The 16,470-nt window shown below is 41.1% G+C and overlaps 3 protein-coding genes across 3 annotated transcripts in view; 2 read left to right on the top strand and 1 right to left on the bottom strand.

Annotated features, from left to right (window-relative positions):
• Positions 1 to 16,470, bottom strand: part of LOC141337866 (uncharacterized) — a 287,141-nt gene that overhangs the window by 66,307 nt on the left and 204,364 nt on the right. The gene's annotated exons all lie outside the window — the stretch shown is intronic.
• The window catches only part of LOC141338689 (uncharacterized), a 227,801-nt gene that overhangs the window by 43,485 nt on the left and 167,846 nt on the right, over positions 1 to 16,470 (top strand).
• Positions 11,968 to 15,092, top strand: LOC141338822 (uncharacterized). Its single transcript, XM_073844438.1, has 2 exons — positions 11,968 to 11,971; positions 13,612 to 15,092. The coding sequence occupies exons 1-2, from the start codon at positions 11,968 to 11,970 to the stop codon at positions 15,090 to 15,092; spliced, it is 1,485 nt and encodes a 494-aa protein (XP_073700539.1).

Below are 16,470 nucleotides of genomic sequence, written 5' to 3'. Positions count from 1 at the left end.
GGTTTCCTGCCCTCTTGATGGAAGCCAGGGCAGTCAGGAGTGCTGTCTTAATGACAGGAATGCTGGCTCGACTGAGGCCAATGGCTCAATTGGGGCGTCCCGTGGCTCTGAGGCGACGGAAGGGCCCCAAGAGGGTGTGGGGTGCATTCTGGGCACCTCTGCGAAACCTCACAGCCAGTGAATGCTTCCCTACTTAACTCCATCTACTGCATGTGATACGCGGCGAAGCAGCGGCATATACTTGGAGAGTCGAGGGGACAGCCTGCGCTCAAGCTCTCCTGCAGGAAGGGAAGCAATACTGCAATCGTGTATCTCTGTGGAAAGCCAGCAAATAGAGGGAGGGACTGCCGCGAGGGAACGGTTACTAAGACCTGAGTCCGGGTGGGCCATTCTTGTAGCGCAACCAACAGACTTCCTCCTCATCCTCCCTGGACTTGCACAGTGTCTGAACAAGGAGGCTCGCTGGGGTTATTTTTTTTTTCTTTTTTTTCTTTTTTATATATATATATGGTTTTGTTTTAAAAGGCGTACTTGGGCCCCGGAGGTAGCTGTGTGCCAGCGTTACCCTGAAAGAGGCGGCTGGAATGAGAGGAATCGGGAGACAAGCGGATGTGGCTGGCCTACCGATATACTCCAAGCTAGCTGCGTCACGGGGTGGAGTCGCCATCCTGCAGGTGGTGGACTGCCGTGAGAGCCGATAGGCTGCACGGTTGAGTTTTCCTGCATCAAGTGGATGGCAAGTAGCAAAATCTGCCACGTTAGACTCCATTGGAGCAGATGGGGAGGTTGTAAGCCTCTGTAGTACATGGCAACCCAACCCGTGGTAAGCCAGGGGCTGGCTTGTCGGCAATACTGCGGGAAAACGCCAGTCCGGAGTGAGCCGAGATGCCATGCCCATCATGGGACTCGATCGTGCTGAGGCGGTCTCACATGAAACAAGCTTAGCGGCTCTTAGCGGCTCGAGCTGTCATGTGCCCCAGGAGCCTCTGAATTTAGAGAGGGACCGCTACATTGCGCCTGATTAGCTCAGGGACTACAGCACTGACTACGCGCTCTTGATAGTAAGGCGGGCTGTCTTGAGGACCGAGTCGGCTCCCGACCGAGGAAGGACCAGATGGCGGGGGTGCCGAAGCACCAGGTCCCTATGTTCGCGCAACGGAACTCACGAGTGAGCTAGTTTGAAGCACCAGTCAAAGAGACGGTTGACGACGCGAACTCCTGTCTGCCGAAGAGGGGACAGGGGAACTCCCATGGCCTAAAGAAGGCAGGAAGGAGAGGGACTGGCCAAGTGGGAGCACCTCGCGCTGAAGTGCTCGAGCCCCGGAGCAAGCCGCAGAAAGGGGGTGAGCGTCGGGGAAAGGTCGAGACACGACAGCGGGTGCCCTTCAGGCAGATGGCTGCAACCCAGCCCTGAAGACGGAAACATACCTGTATGTACTTCGTCGTGAGCGAGTGTGCCGACAGCCTGAAAGGCCCGACAAGGCCCGAGCCCGACTGAAATCAGCCCGAGCCCGAGCCGAGCCCGAGACTGACAGCTTTTTAAAAGCCCAAACCTGTTTACAGCCCGACATTATTGAAATGTGCGCACTCACACAGCACTTTTGCCTTTTGTCAAGAATGAGTCATCTATACATTTTTAAAGATAATTTATTAATGACTAGGCTAAAGGCCACTAGGAAGTTATAACAAAGAAATTAAATAAGGCCGTTGGTGTACTGGCGTTTTGCACATCGTTATTCCAGGCGACCACCAGCGGCTGACGCCGCTTTTCCGACAGTGGTCCACTATCGGGCCGCTGGTTTATAGTAAGTGTCTGCTGGCGGCCCACGGTCGGTCCACGGGTGGTATTAATCTTTTAAGACATCATCATACTTGGACAGTTATAATTATATAAAATTAAAGTATTTACTGCAATACTGAATCAAGTACACAACTCTTAATAACCATTGTAAGATTATTAACAATACTGACTAATATACATTAAAAACACAAATATCTTAGACTGTTGAAATATTGACAAAACTACATACACTGAAGATTTGTAACAATAAATTGTAAATTAGGTTTATGTGCATATTAAAAAAATTATTATGTATAAAATAAATAAATAAACTATAAATAAATATAAAAAATAACAAATTAATTTAAATAAACTATAAACATATATATTCAAATAAATATTAAAGTACACATATTATGATAAATATTTACAAATTACAAAATCACTTGAGCTTTAGTATTATAAAACAAACTGTGTAACACATCCTGGAGTTATTAATAACAAGATACATATTACACATATTTGAAATACACACACACACACACACACACACACACACACACAAACAAACACATACATGCAGAGAGCCGTATTAACGCAAAGGCAAACTAGGCACGTGCCTAGGGCCCGATTGGCGGGAGGGGACCCAGACAGAGGGACACTTTTTTTTTTTTTTTTTTTAAATGTACAAATGTCCTATCTACAATCTATTTCAATATTTATTAATTAACTAAAAATAGTGACGATGTTTATCTTAACCATAGACTGTTACATTGTCATATTAACGCCAGCCCATGACTGTATAGAGCGGCGCCTGCCAGTCAGAGCCATACAGAGCGATTTGTGATAAGCTTTTCACCCAGAGTTATGCCGCGTTCAAGGCAACCCGTAAGCCGTGTTTTTCCAACCTTCTACCCGTGAAAGAGCACTGGAACGGCAGTCAAACCCGTGACTTCCCACTCGTGAACTCGTACTAGATCGATGGCTCCCAGTTACGAGTTCTGATGTAACATACAATATCAGCCCTAATGCGTGCGGTGTTTATGCAAGTGGTACACGGTGGAAAAATGGAGCATAGGACAATATAACGTTGCAATCAAATTAATAATAATATAAAAATAATAATAATTCATAAATGTGCCCAGGCAGTTTGGCGTGACTTGCCTGGAACGCTACAAAGTCGTGAGTCGTGATTTTAAGTCGTGTTTTACGAGCTCAAAAACCTGCCTGGAACGCGTAGCATTAGATGCATGCTGCACATTTAATGTTATTATTAAATAAGGCCTATTATTACATTGCATTTAGTTTGAGAGCAAAAGAATGACAACATAACCTGTACGTTAGTTGATTTGTATTGCTTTTTACCTTCCCTCCAAAACTCGTTTATTTATTTTTTAATTCAGGCAATTTTATATTTTGAAAAAAATAAATAAAGCAAAGCCGTTTTAACAGCGCTCTTCACTTATTATTTTATTTTGGTACCATGACCCGCACTTACAAAACAGTCTTCTTTTTAGCGTTTATTTTACAATAATAACCAATATGATAGAACACAGGTGTGGTGTTTTAGCCGCTAATCTATTGGTGATTAATATAAATAAAATAAAGCTAAAACTCTGTTTTGTCAGTGTTCCATGGTCTCATAGCCTACTATGAGAAATAAAGTTTAATAAATGCAATACAATGCATCACAAATCCGTGAGTACAGTTTACAAACCCGTGGGAACGGATTGCTAAAGCGTGCGCACAGATTATAAATTTGTCGGTAAGGATTCAAAATATGAGGGTACGGTTTACAAAATCTGAGCTCACGGATTGGAAATTCGTGGGTACGGTTTGATAATCCATGGGCACGATTTACATTTATTTATTTAACCGAGGGAACAGTTTAAGAACTTGTGAGTACAGTTTAAACTGAGGGAACGAATTGCAAAACCGTCCCCACGGATTAATTATTTTTCTTCTACAGGTGACGTAAGGGGCTCCGTGTGAGCCCAATATCGTTTTGCTTAATAAACTTATTTGCTCTGTTTACATAGTTTACTGACACCTATTGGTTATTTACTGGTACTACTGCCTTAACAATGACACTCCCAATGGATAAGATGAGGATAATTTAATAGCATTTAATAGAGCCGTGTAATGTATAAATAATGAATATCAAAAAATAGTCTGATAGACTGTTTTATATACAACACATGACTTATTTTGGCATACAACAACCAATTTAAAACCAAAGACTAGGCTATGTAAAATGGGAATTAACTTTTATTAGTAACTTTGGTAAGTTTCAGATTTCAATTCATAAATAACATCGACGGAGGGGGGCCCAAAAAATGCAGCCTGCCTAGTGTAGTCCATTTATTTAATCCGGCTCTGCATACATGTATATTTACAGTAGGAAATTTACAAAATATCTTCATGGAACATGATCTTAAATTAATATCCTAATGACTTTTGGCATAGAAGAAAAAATGTAATTTCGAACCATATAATGTATGTTTGGTCACTGCTACAAATATACATGTGTTACTTAGAGAATTAACTTCCGTAACAAAAAACGATCAGGTAAATGTCCTCACCCTCTTGTAATTCAAGATGTTTATGTCTTCCTTTCTTCAGTTGTAAAGAAATTATGTTTATTGAGGAAAACTTTTCAGGATTTTCTCCATCTAGTGGACTTCAATAGTGCCCCTGAGCTTAAATGCAGCTCCAAAGGACTCTGAACAACAGTTATTTTCTGTACAATTTATATACTTTTTAACCTTTAATGCCTGTCTTTTCTAGTTCTGCCAGTTTTTTTTTTTTTTTTTTTTTTTTCTGGTTCTCCCAACTCATTTTCCAACTTCAAAATAGTCCTACATCATGGCAGAAGTACCAACCCAGTGTTTAAAAAGTGAACATGCAAAGATCACCAAACAGTGATGCAGGACGATTTTAAAGTTGGAGAAGAAAATGAGATGTGAGTTTTTTTTTTACATACCCCAACTATTATAAACTGGAATAAATAGTTTAGGCGGAGAAAGCTGCATCAAAACTTAGGGGCAGCATTATATGGAGATAATTCCTGAAATGTTTTTCTCAAAAATCTAATTTCTTTATGACTGAAGAAAGAAAGACATAAACATTTTGGATGACAACATTACCTGCAGATTTTTGTTCTGAAAGTAAATTAATCATTTAAGACTGGTTTTGTGGTCCAGGATCAATAACTGTCATGACTCTGGACTGTGTTCCCTCAAACTCCCGAGGTCTCTGTTCCTGCACTGCACTTCCTGATTGCATTCACCTGCCTATGTCATTAGCACTGATCACTCACATCTGTTCACAATCATCTGGACTATAAGAACACTCACTTTTCACTCCTGTTTCATGGCTGCATTGTCTTTTGTCCTGTCTGTCTCTGTGTTCCTGATCCCTGGCCTTAGACCGTGTTCCCTGTTTTGTTCTTTTGAGTTTATGTTTTATTCTGCCGTGTTGGCTTTTTGTTTGTTTATTTGTATTTGTTTCATTAAAATCACTCACCTTGCTTTTGGACCCAGACCTCCCTTATTCACGTGACAGAATACAGCCATCAAGAATGGGTCCAGCGGGGAGGATTTTTTTCCGTGGAGACAGTGATTGTGCCTTTCGCGGAGACGATGACTGTGTTCGAGGGGATGGCGGCCATTTGCGCTCGTTGGGCGGTGGAGGCGGCAGCGTTCGCTATCTCGATTCCTGACGCGGCGGTCATTGAGGCGGCTGTGCCCGAGTGGATGGCGGCCATCTACGCTCGTTGGGCAGTGTAGAACGCTCGTCTGGCGGAGGTACCCGGGGCGGCGGCGACTGCTGTCTCTGTTCCTGACACGGCTGTGAACGCGCTCTTTGTTCCAGATGCGGCGGTGACCGCTATCTCTGCGCCTGACGCGGTGACTGCGCTGCACGGGCCTGGTCCATCAGGAATTGCAGTGCAGGAACAGCGACCTCGGGAGGCTGAGGGAACACAGTCCAGAGTCATGACAATAACTATAAGATAATTCAAGATATTTGTTCAAAGTAGGGATGGTTCGATACGTGCAGCGGTACCGTTCGGTTCTCGGACAAATTCCAAATGGAAGTGATCATCCCTATCACCTTTGTGGGAGGACTTAGGGCACGTGCAGGTCATAATGTAGTCGTTTGCAATGCACTTGGCGAAGGGAGCGATGTTATTTCCTCATTATCTTCAGCTGGGATGTTTACGTGACAACACAGCATGGTCTCTGTCAGCAGATGTCGCTGTCTTTTTATTGTTAGCATAACTAAGCGAATCTGCTTAGTGCTGACAGACGCGGGTGTGTTCGACTTGAAGCGGGGCAGCGCCACTTCAAGTTAAACACACCCGCATCTGTCAGCACTAAGCAGATTCGCTTAGTCCCCCTACAAAGGTGATAGGGATGATCACTTCCATTTGGAATTCGTCAGAGAACCGAACGGTACCGATACACGTATCGAACCATCCCTAGTTCAAAGTCTTCAAATTGTTCAAAAAAAAAAAAAAAGCTTTGCCTCCTTTACTGGACTTCGATATCCTGGGTACTATAAAGAGTCCAGAGTTTTGTGTCATTAATTATCTTACTTTGTTATTATTTGGTTAAATCGCAATCCGATTTTGTTCTAAATCCCTTAGTAAGCATATTATTTGTCTTCAGTATTCAGGGAACAGACACAGTCTCTATGGAATGGACTACATATGCCGCAGTATTATTGAAATGGGAGAAACATCTAAACTGTAATTTACACAACTGTTCGAATTGTAGGGTCAGTAGAATTTTTGCATCTTTGAAAGAAATCACTTATACTCACCACTAGGGGTGTAAATATTAATCGATTCGTATTGATGCATCGATTATGCATCCGACGATTCAATGCATCGATTCGTCCGCAAGAGTATCGATTAATGTGTTTATTTTGCCGCCTGTTTGTTCACCTGTCTATTTTTAGCATCTGTTCCGACCTTTCTTTTACTGTCTATGGCTCCGACGTAAGCATACTACCTACTCCTAAGCTGCGGGTGGTGCTAACCTCATTATTGTCTTCTACTTCACACTGCTTCACTCGCGTTAGCCCTAAGCGATAGATGCAAATTGTATTTTCAAAATGTAACCAATTTTGTATAAAATAAACTTTTTTTAAACAGTGAATAGGCTAATTGGCCATAGTAGACCTGCACTATAAGCATTAGACTTTATTATTATTATTTTTTTGTTCTTATTACAATTTATCTGATTGCACTTTGTAGATTTAGTAACTGTTATATTTGCTGTTCTATTTGCAGTGCATTGAGCACAACTGCTATAGTGTAACATACACATTATGTGAATAGAATACTGTTTCTGTATTCTCAATAAAAGGCAAATTATTTACTATTTTTGTTGATTTATTTGAAACGTAATAGATATCATGTAAAAATATCTAGTATTGAATCGGATTGAAAGTATCGAAAATAATCGAATCGTTGGCTTAAGAAATCGGTATCGTATCGAATCGTCACCATAGCTCTATTTATTGAAAAAAAACAACAACAACAGTAGTAAAACAATAACATTGCGAAATTATATTATAATTCAAGACAACAATTTTTTTATTTAGATATGTTGAAATATAATGGATTGCTGCGATCACAGGTGAATTTTCAAGATTATTTATTTATTTATACAGCGCTTTTTACAATACAAGTTGTCAAAGCAACTTTATAGTATTAAAAAACTCAGTGTCACATAATCCTGTAAAATGGATTCTGATATGCTGATTTGCTGCTCAAGAAACATTTCTGATTACTATATATGTAAAAAACAGATATGCTGATAAATATTTTAGTGTAAACTGATTTTTTTAGGATTCATTGTTAAATGCAAGGATGCATTCAACTGATGAGAAGTGAGAGTAAAGATTTTTGTTTCAAATAAACTTCATTTTAAACTTTATATTCATCAACAAATCTTGAGAAAAACAAACACAAAACATGAATCAGAAATATTTCTTGAGCGGCAAATTAGATATTTCTGAATAATAATGTTACACCTAAGACTGGCCTTATGATGCTGAAAATTCAGATTTGATCACAGAAATAAAATACATTTTATCATCAGTCACTCATGTGTTGGATGTCAAAACCTTGAAATAACTTAATGTGCTTTCTTAGCTTACCCATGTTTCCAACATCTCTGTCAGCAGCTCCCTTCAGAAATTCAGATATCTTGGAGCTTTTCATTTCTTGTAGATTTACCCCTGAATCCACAGAACAATTTTTATCAATAATATTTTTTACCATTAAAGATATAATCACGTTTTAACTTAAAAGATTCGGTTAATTTGCGCTCAGCTCAGCGCACATTTTTAAGCTAAAATAAAAAACTGGCCCAACTTCAATATCCATTGACAAATTGCCGGCAAAACCTTTACAAAGATATCAAAACCTCCCATCTAGACATAACTATAAAGTAAATATTCAACAGAAACATTTCAGTTACAAGTAAGAAAAGTGTCAGGAGTGGTTTTATGTAATATTTGTGTGAATATAGGGACTAAACTTACCTAAAAACGGTGAAAACAACAGCGAGAAACAGGTCTTGCAGCCTGTCAGTTGGTGTGTTTCTGTCCTGTTCCCATGGTTACTCCCTCCGCTGCAGTGTTTGAATAAGACTCAACGCGCACGCATTATATCACGTCACAGTCACGCAGTATTTACATACATAAACATGCAGAATTAGACAACTAAGATTAAATTATTATTAAACGTACTCGGTTACTAACGTAACCTCGGTTCTCTCTAGTAGAGGGAACGAGTACCGCGTAAGATATCTTACGCTAGGGGAAAATCCTTTTTCCGCGAGATATTGAAGCCAAAAATTATCCTTAATTTTATAATAATGCAAAACGCGTTGCAGCAGCATACAGACATAGGCGAGGCAGCTCGCGCGCCTATTGGCTGTTCTGTAGCAACTGTAGCAGCCTATCGAGCGAGGCCTGACGTGGCGTGGTTCATCATTGAAGCAACTAGAGCGTGTGCATGCACGGCAAGATACGCAGTACTTGTTCCCTCTACTAGAGAGAACCGAGGTTACGTTAGTAACCGAGTACGTTCTCTTATGAGAGGTCTCTCGTACTGCGTAAGATATCTTACGCTAGGGGACCCAATGCAAAACGCCGTGCATGCTGAGATCAGACACCAAAGACCCAAGGGTGAAAAACCCGGGGTTCATATAGTGCATAATCACCCAGGAAACTCACAGGGAGGGAGGGGCGAAGCCGCACTCTTCCACATAATGCAGCATCACTCAGATGCTAGTTTCATCATACAGACAGGGCGGGGGTATGGCCTGAACCGATGGGGAAATGTGGGTCTTACACAGTTTGCCCAGGCACATTTTGTGCTAGTGCTTTTCACTGCCGATCATCGAGCTGTGCGCAGTAGGCGCAGCATTCTGAGCTGATAGCATCAGGTCAGATAATACTGGCTAACTAGACCGACAGCAGCCTGGCCTGCAAGGCGGGAACTTCCAGGTTGTAAAACCTTATAAACATAGACGGGGAGGCCCAGCCTGCCGCCGTACAAATATCTTGCAAGGCAATCCCACTCGACCAGGCCCACGAAGAGGCCACGGCCCTCGCAGAATGTGCTCTGACACCCAACGGGCACTGCATGACCTTGGAAGAGTATGCTAGAGCTATAGCATCGACTATCCATCTGGATAGGCTCTGTTTCGACGTGGCTAGTCCCTTAGAACGCCCGCTGAACGAAACAAAGAGCTGCTCTGTCTGTCTGAAAACAGATGAGCGTGACACATAAGCTCGTAATACCCTGACAGGGCAAAGGAGGCCCACATCTCTTTCCTCATCAGGGGCCGGTAGGGCTGACAGGGCGATGACCTGTGCCCTAAATGGTGTGTTGAGGGATTTTGAAACATAACCGTGCTTAGGTTTGAGTATAACTTTTGAGTCATTAGGCCCAAATTCCATGCACGTCGCGCCACAGAGACCACGTGCAAGTCCCCTATGTGCTTCACTGAAGCGAGAGCCAGCATAAACACAGTCTTGAAAGACAGGTATTTCAGATCAATCGTCTGCAAAGGCTCGAATGGCCCACCTTTCATGGCTTCCAGTACCGTAGAAAGGTCCAATACGGGGACTGAGGGAGGTCTGGGAAGATTCAGTCTCTTAGCCCCTCTAAGGAAGCGGATGACTAAATCGTCCCTTCCTATAGACTGACCAAGCGCTGTTCTTGAGAATGCTGCTATAGCCTATAGTATCTGATGTATAGCCCCCCTTCGCTCTGAACTTGAGAGAGAGGCTCTATGGCCCTTTTGCTCAATAGTTTCGTCACTTCGGCTTGAAGTAAATGTGCTACTTCTGCTTGTACCGTGGTCTCGACGCAGCCTTGCCCATGCGTCTGCATGAATAGCTAGGGGTTGAATATGAAGCGTGCTCCGCTCACTCAGCGATGGAGAGGCTTCGGTGTGCTGTAACACAAGCGTCGCGCTCGTGACATTTGAGGCATGGGGCGCGCTGACAGCAGGAACTGTCATGTCTGTGTGTGGATGTGGCTGTGGGACAGCAGGCACATTTATAACACCCAAAACATTGTTCGCTTGCGTGGAACGAATGCACGCTGGTTTCGTTTTTACAGAAACTGTGAGACATGCATGACGTGGTGTTTGTGGGAACTGGGAAGCAGGCACATTTACCACGTGTGAAGCGCAATCGATCTGAGTTTATTTTATGTGCGCGGGACCTGTGTGACAGGCTGTGCTTGTGTGTAGAGATGGGCATTGGGCAGTGGGCATGCTTACTACACATGAAACACCATCGGCTGTGGTCAGGACACCAGAAAATACACTCTCTTGGGGATGTAACTGGGTAGCCGTGAAAACGACCTTTGTGTGCAGGCAAGCGGGTGATAGAACCGGCTTGTTGGCTGTGGAAAACACTGGAACAGTCACATTTACTGGAACTGGACGAGCGAATAACTTTGGTGGGGGTCCGGCTGCAGCAGGACTCGTACACCGTCGTTTTCCTAGGTGTGCTAGGACGACTTCGGAGGCTCGGGTTTCACCACAATCCTAGGCCGCGGGCCATGCCCGGCGGGGCGGCGGCTGGACGAGCGGGAGCGCGTTCTCGCACTTTGGGCCTGGCGGCGCTGCGATGTGGCTGCGCTGGGGCTGTGAGCTCTGTGCAGACGGTTTCGCACGACCTGCTGCAGAGCTGGAGCGCTTCGGAAGGAAGTGCTTCATCGCTTGTGACGCCTTCTGTGCCTCGGTGTTCCAGGACTTAGCGACTTCTTCATGCAGCTCAGGAAGAAAAGGCGCTGGCTTCGACGCAGGTGAAGCGCATTCCCCAGGCAGGAAAAAGCCGTCCAGCCGGTTGTGAGCGGGCTGCTCCGGTGAAGACCACTCGAGGCCAAGGCTCGCTGTGGCCTGCGTGAGTATCCTCATGAGCTCCGCCTCAATTGAAGCTCTCTTGCCTGACGAAGTGTGGGCAGGGGGCGTGAGATCCTCAGAGCTCGCCCAATCCTCACTGCCTGACGTCAGGATAGAGCAGGAATCATCCTCTACCGGCAGGGCTTCCTCGTCAGCTGCATCGATGGAGGCGGCAGGAGCATCAAACGAGAACATGTAACATCAACAACAGACAGCAGGGAGTGATTAGACACAGACTTAAATACACAGAAACAGGGGCGTGGTAACAAACAAGATAACAGGATAACGAGGGGGAAACACAAATATGGGCAAGAACAAACCAAATGGAAACAAAACTAGAGGGGAAGACAAGGACTAAACCATTTATATATGAAACATGGGGGGAAAACACTGGGAGAACAAAACAAAACAGAGACATAATCCTGACAGCTTGCTTGTTTTATTCTCTCGTAAGGTGCATCGATACACAGTGCAGATGATCTCCAGAACTCTCCCACTGTTGCGATGTGACAAAATACAGTATAGAACCTATTATAATTTGTGATACTATCTAGCCTAGAATCTAGACGCGCCCCTAGCGGCAGCAAATTACATTTGCTTCCAAGGGCAGTCTAGTAACTCTCCGTTCACTTGAGATTTCCAAAAATCCAAAATCGACCGGGCCAATCACGAGTCGGTGGGCGGGTTTAACATGATGACGGCTGACCTGCGACCATAAGTTCCGTCAGACGTTCTCTGGTTGCGTGAAATATGCGTGAGAGAGAGAGCGATGGCTGCTGCTAGCAAACAACTTTCTTTCGAATCGGCTTTGGCCACCACTCTGAAAGACTTGAAGTTAAGCTTTTCTCTGAGAAAATAACAAGAAACTGCACTGAGGTCGTTCTTACAAAAGAAGGATGTATTTGGAGTTGACTATGTCACTTTCTTCGTTGCTCTGATTGGTTGTAGCGCTACCCTATTGTGTGGAGAGGGAGTTTGAAAGACAACCGTTTATCCCACCCCTCCGGTTTAGCGCTGTCTATGGAGAGTGCCCAGACCCTACATTTATGTGGGTCTGGCTTGTCAGGCTAGATACTATCCACAATAGATACCGGACAGTAAACTGATGCCCCAGTATTTTTCTGAAGTACAGTAGTACTCTAAGCATGCTGTTCCACTCGCTGATTCGAAGGACAAACTCAGCGTAAGGCAAATCCTGTCAGTCCAAATGTAAGAAATGAGGAAAAAAAAATATCTCAATGGAGTGGCGCCAAAGAGGCTGTTACTGCAAATATAGTAGTATACAGCAATTTTTTAAAATACAGTTAGATTCTGTATGTGGTGTTTGACATCACAGAAAATTCCCATGATGCAAAGGGAATTACAGTTATTTACTTTAAAGGGAATTTACTGTTTTATACTGGGTGATATAAAGTAAATAGCTGTAGAAATTACAGAAATATCTAACAGTGTGACCTGTGAGGATTCAATGTATGAAAGATGAAAAGAGATTAGAAAGCTCATAGGTATAAGGCAAGATTTTGTTGTTTCTTAGTCTGTATTATAATTATTGTTGTATTACACAACAACTTGCAATGAATCATGTGGACTACTTTTATAGTGCACTTATTTCCCTTTTTGGATCTTGACAGTAAAATCACAATTTCACTTTTGTGGTGTAAAAAAACAGCTTGGACATTTTACTAAAAAGCCCATTTTGTATTCAGTGCAGAAAAATAATAATATGTGATTTTAATAGTTGCATTCACCCATACAGTATCCTTCAAAGTTGATAAAATAATATATTACAATGTATTTATTATTTACAATATGATATTTTTTGTTGTTGTTGTTGTGTGAGAAAGTGTGCATTTGGTACCAAAACTGAACTGAGTCTACTGTCTCTAAATATTGTTTCACTGATGACTACTGGAAAAGCAAAGCTGAACATTGTGCTGTGTGGAAATACAACACTCAAGAACTATTATTGTTCTATTGTTGTTGTTCATGTTATTTATAATTGATAAGCACATCATGTAATTAAATGAATAAAAAAAAACTGTAATTGCTTTACAGCCCTAATTATGGTATAAATAATAATAGCTGTTGTTATGGCGTAAAATTATTTTAAATAATGCATTGTGGTCAAAATTTGTCTTAAAAATAAGTTAAAGAAGTAATCTTCAGATTGAGTTCACAGAGAATTGGGCTATAAACTTTTTTTTTTTTTTTTTCTGTCACAGATCCAGATAGTTGAATCTGGTTGTGTGGTATGCAGAGTTCATATGAACAGCACATGATATTTGTTTTTAATGTATACACAGTATTCTCTGAAGGTCTGTATGATTGACAATCATGATCTTGATTCAATATATGTTTTCTTTTTTCTTTTTTTTGTCCTTAATTTATATTAAGACTCAAAAGCTCAAGAAGATGAACTGAGGATTGTGCTGCTGGGAAAAACTGGAGTTGGGAAGAGTTCAAGTGGAAACACCATATTGGGAAGAGAAGCATTAAAATCAGACTTTTCTGAAAAGTCTGTTACTAAATTGTGTCAGAGAGAGACAGATAAAATCAACAGCAGACATGTTACTGTGATCGATACTCCAGGACTGTTTGATACTGAACTCAGTAATGAAGAAATCCAGAAAGAAATCAGCAACTGCATCCATATGATTCTGCCTGGACCACATGTGTTTCTCTTACTGATTCCTCTGGGACGATACACTCAAGAAGAACAAAGAGCAGTAAAGATCATCCAGGAGACGTTTGGTGAAAACTCTTTGAAGTACACCATGGTGCTCTTCACCAGAGGAGACTTTCTGTATAACAAAACCATCGAACAGTTTCTGAAAAACCCTGGATCTCCTCTGAATCAGCTGATTGAAGACTGTGGAAACAGATTCCATGTGTTTAATAATAAAGAGACTGGAGACCGAACACAGGTGACTGATCTACTGCAGAAGATAGACAACATGGTGAAAGAAAATGGAGACAGTTACTACTCATGTAAGATGTTCAGAGAGATGGAGAGAGAAATACAAGAACAACAGAAGAAGATACTGATGGAGAAAGTGGAGCAAGTGAATAGAGAAAGAGAAGAACTGATGAACAAACATGAAGAAGAGAAAAAGAAGATGAAGATAAAGATGGAAGATGAACGACAGAGTCATGACAAAGAGAGAAAGAGAAGAGAAGAAGAGTTTAGAGAGAGAGAAGAACAATATAAACAAGAAATTAATAACAGAGAGGAACAAGAGAAAAAAATACGAGAGGAGCTGAAGAGAGAACGAGAGGAATGGGAGAAACAGAAACAACAGGAAAGACAAAGAAGAGAAGAAGAGGACAAGAGAAGAAGAAAGAAAGAACAGGAAGTCTCAGATGAATATGATCAGAGACTTAAACAAGAGAAAGAGAGAATGAAGATGGCGATTGAGGAAGAAAGACAGAGTTGTTATAAAGAGAGAAAAAGATTAGAAGAAAAGGACGAGAGAAGGAGAAAGATAGAAAAGGAAACATGGGATGAACATTATGAGAAACTTAAACGAGAGAAAGAAAGAAGACTGAGAGAAAAAGAAGATCTTCAGTTCAAACATGAAGAAGAGAGAGATCAAATAAAGAAGATGATGGAGGAAGAAAGAAAGAATTATGAGAAAGTGAAAAAAAGAAGAGAAGTAGAATTTAGAGAGAGAGAAGAACAATATGAAAGTGACATTAAAGACATTGAAGAACAAGATAGAAAGATGCGAGAGGAGCTGAAGAGAGAGCGAGAGGAATGGAAGAAACAGAAACACCAGGAAAGACAAACAGAAGAAGAGGAGAAAAAAACATACAACTCCAATCAACTTCATAACACTTCTGTTTCTCATCATAAGAACAGTAAGTCAAAATTATAACCAGATCATTTGGAAAATAATTTGCAAATATATAAGATTCCTATATATCATCATTCCTTTATTACAGACTTTTAGTCCACATCCACAAAAGTAACAAAATACAAAACAATATAAGGTAACACTTGCTATGAACCATTAGTTAAGCATTAGTAAATAGTCAATTCATCATTTAAAGCATTATCCCTGTAACAAGGGAGGTCTGGAGACTGACGTGTGGATCCAAACGCAGGCTTTATTAGAAGACGTGGTCAAACAGACAGGGTCAAACACCAGCAAACAATCACAACGAGGATAATCCAGAGAGTAGTCCAGAAAACAGGCGTGGGTCAGAAACCAAATGGGCAGTCAGAGTAAAAGGAACACAAATTAAACAAATGAACAAAACAAGGCTAAACTAAGACTGAGACTGAAACTAGAAAACAAAACCAGGAATAAACTAGGAAACTAGGAAACATGGAGACTAGGAAACTGGGAAAATGCTTGGTATGGTTAGCTAGGAGCAAAACTCAATACTTTGCGGTGTGTGTGTGTGTGCTGAACTTGCTTTTATGGCTGACAGACAGGAAGTAACCAGCGAAGCAGCAGAGGGAGCAGCAACAGTCAGAGAGGGGTAAGGGCTCCCTCTGCTGGCCTGGTGTGACAATCCCCACATAAATACTGTTGTAAGCAGTTTATAAATGCAGCTATAAATGTAAATTAAATTGTTCCTGATTTATATATATATATATATATATATATATATATGTTGATTTATATATGTAATAATTGTACTTTCATAACGTATTAATGATCAATTAATCATTTCTAAATTAAGTATTATATTATTAACAGACCAGTTATTTAAGAGTTGTCAGAGATGCATAAGATCATTTAGAAATTGTAACCAAATGATTTTTTAAAATGCACATTAAATGCACATTTCTACATATTATTTAGACATACAATAGTTACTCAGTGTATCAATAAATGCTTTATTAGCACGTATTCTTACTGTAATTCATGATTAATTCAGGAGGGTATAAAATATTTAGTAGTAGTCAGTTATCTATTTTTGTGAGCTCATCTAAAGTGAAGACTATTTATGCCTCGAAAAACTTTTACAAAACAGATTTAAAAAACAACAGAGTGATACAGAACAGAAATATTTATTGTAAGATGCAAAAAACGAAACTGTTCAACTGTTATAAATTGTTATAAAATGAAAACATAATAAACCTCTGCAATTTCATAGAAAAATTAAAATTCCTGTACAACTCCAGAAAACATAACTTAGCACTTACATTAACCTAAGTCTCTGAAATCTAATATAAAGATATTTTTATTGTTTGTTGAATATACAGTATTTGATTTTCTGTTTCAGCTAATTGTGAGTCTTCAG

This window comes from Garra rufa, chromosome 7, assembly GCF_049309525.1.
Source record: "Garra rufa chromosome 7, GarRuf1.0, whole genome shotgun sequence".
In the NCBI taxonomy this organism is placed as follows: Eukaryota; Metazoa; Chordata; class Actinopteri; order Cypriniformes; family Cyprinidae; genus Garra; species Garra rufa.
Note: the sequence above shows the minus strand (reverse complement) of the source record. Positions and strands in the feature narration are given on the sequence as shown.